This window comes from Cyprinodon variegatus, unplaced genomic scaffold (assembly GCF_000732505.1).
Source record: "Cyprinodon variegatus isolate N-32 unplaced genomic scaffold, C_variegatus-1.0 Scaffold1029, whole genome shotgun sequence".
NCBI classification, from domain to species: Eukaryota; Metazoa; Chordata; class Actinopteri; order Cyprinodontiformes; family Cyprinodontidae; genus Cyprinodon; species Cyprinodon variegatus.
This window is the reverse complement of record NW_015151482.1, coordinates 144,552-145,812: the sequence shown is the minus strand read 5'-3', so window position 1 is coordinate 145,812 and position 1,261 is coordinate 144,552. Positions and strand designations below refer to the sequence as shown.

General features: G+C 48.3%; 1 protein-coding gene across 1 annotated transcript in view; it reads right to left on the bottom strand.

Moving 5' to 3' along the window:
• LOC107100926 (synaptonemal complex protein 2-like) overlaps nucleotides 1–1,261 on the bottom strand; it is a 12,691-nt gene that overhangs the window by 7,817 nt on the left and 3,613 nt on the right. The window contains exons 6-9 of the mRNA XM_015399608.1: nucleotides 745–887; nucleotides 616–668; nucleotides 435–480; nucleotides 271–363 (exon numbers count right to left, since the gene is read on the bottom strand). Of these exons, the coding sequence (XP_015255094.1) occupies nucleotides 271–363; nucleotides 435–480; nucleotides 616–668; nucleotides 745–887 (335 nt within the window). The remainder of the gene's footprint in view (nucleotides 1–270; nucleotides 364–434; nucleotides 481–615; nucleotides 669–744; nucleotides 888–1,261) is intronic.

Below are 1,261 nucleotides of genomic sequence, written 5' to 3'. Positions count from 1 at the left end.
AAATAAGGAATAGTTGTATTAACCGTACATGGAAACAGTTTTATGGGGCCCCCAGGAACGTGGGGCCCTAAGCAACTGCCTACTATTGCCTAATGGTAAATAACCCCCCTGATAACAGTGAATGTTAAACTGGTGGATCTAGGTTTTGGTCTCAGTTTGATCCAAACCTCTTTAACGGGATATTCCTGACTATATAAGCTATAAAATCAACCACTTCCTGTTTCCAGGTGGTAGCGGCCGGTAGAGGTGGAGATCTGCACTGGAACCAACCTGAGGATCATCAATGAAGAAGCTGACACATCCTGAATCCACGTTAAAATCTATCCAGAACTCGTCCAGCTTGTCGTCTTTGGGTCGGAACAACTGCAGGAAAACATGATCGGATGAGTTGAGAGTTCCAGCTCTGATGGACGGCAGGTGGAATAAAAACCCACCTGGGTGGAGCTGAGGAAGGCCTGCAGGCAGGGCAGCGAATAAACTCTAGAGGACAGAAATCAAACAGAACCGTTCCCCACATGAAACATCCTCAGGTCGTCCAAAACAAACCCAGAAATCAGAGCAAAGCATCATCAGGATGTTTTCAGAAATACTTCATAAACAAACAGACGCCATCACCTCCTCTCGTCTCCATGGGAACCATTAACAAAGTTTAGGAATCGCCTGCAGTCCTGCAGACATAGGCGGGTGTAGATCAGAGACAGGTAGAGCGGGTGTCCATGCCCACAAGGTGAGTCGCTCACTCACCACCTCAAAGTCAGAGTCTCTGATGTCACAGAAGGCGGAGCTGATGTTACTGTCAGAGAACCACTGATTGGCTCTCTGCTCACGCCCTCTGTGAGGCGTCAGGCGGCACAGCGCCTCCGATAGGCTGACCTGGAACTCGTAATCTGGAAAGAAAACTAGAAACATGGAGACATTTTCTGGCTGTATTTTCAGGAACAGGATGGCGGTTTAGCTCCAGGTTCTCCATGTTTTCTGAAGGACTGAAATGGTTCCTCAGCCCAGTAACGCCAGACTGATTTACTTGGTGCAGTTTGATTGGTTTTCCACCTCGATGTGGGCGGGACTTTTAACAGTGAGGTGACCCCACAGTCAGAGTAACACCATGTGATCTTAAGAGCCAACCAAGTAGCTGCTGCACGGTCTGGCTGTTGATGTACTGCCAGCAGCGACACACAAAACCCTGAATCAGTACAGCAGGAGAGGAATGCTACAAATCAGTGTCCTACACAAGGATATGTGATGGGAAGCTAATGCTACC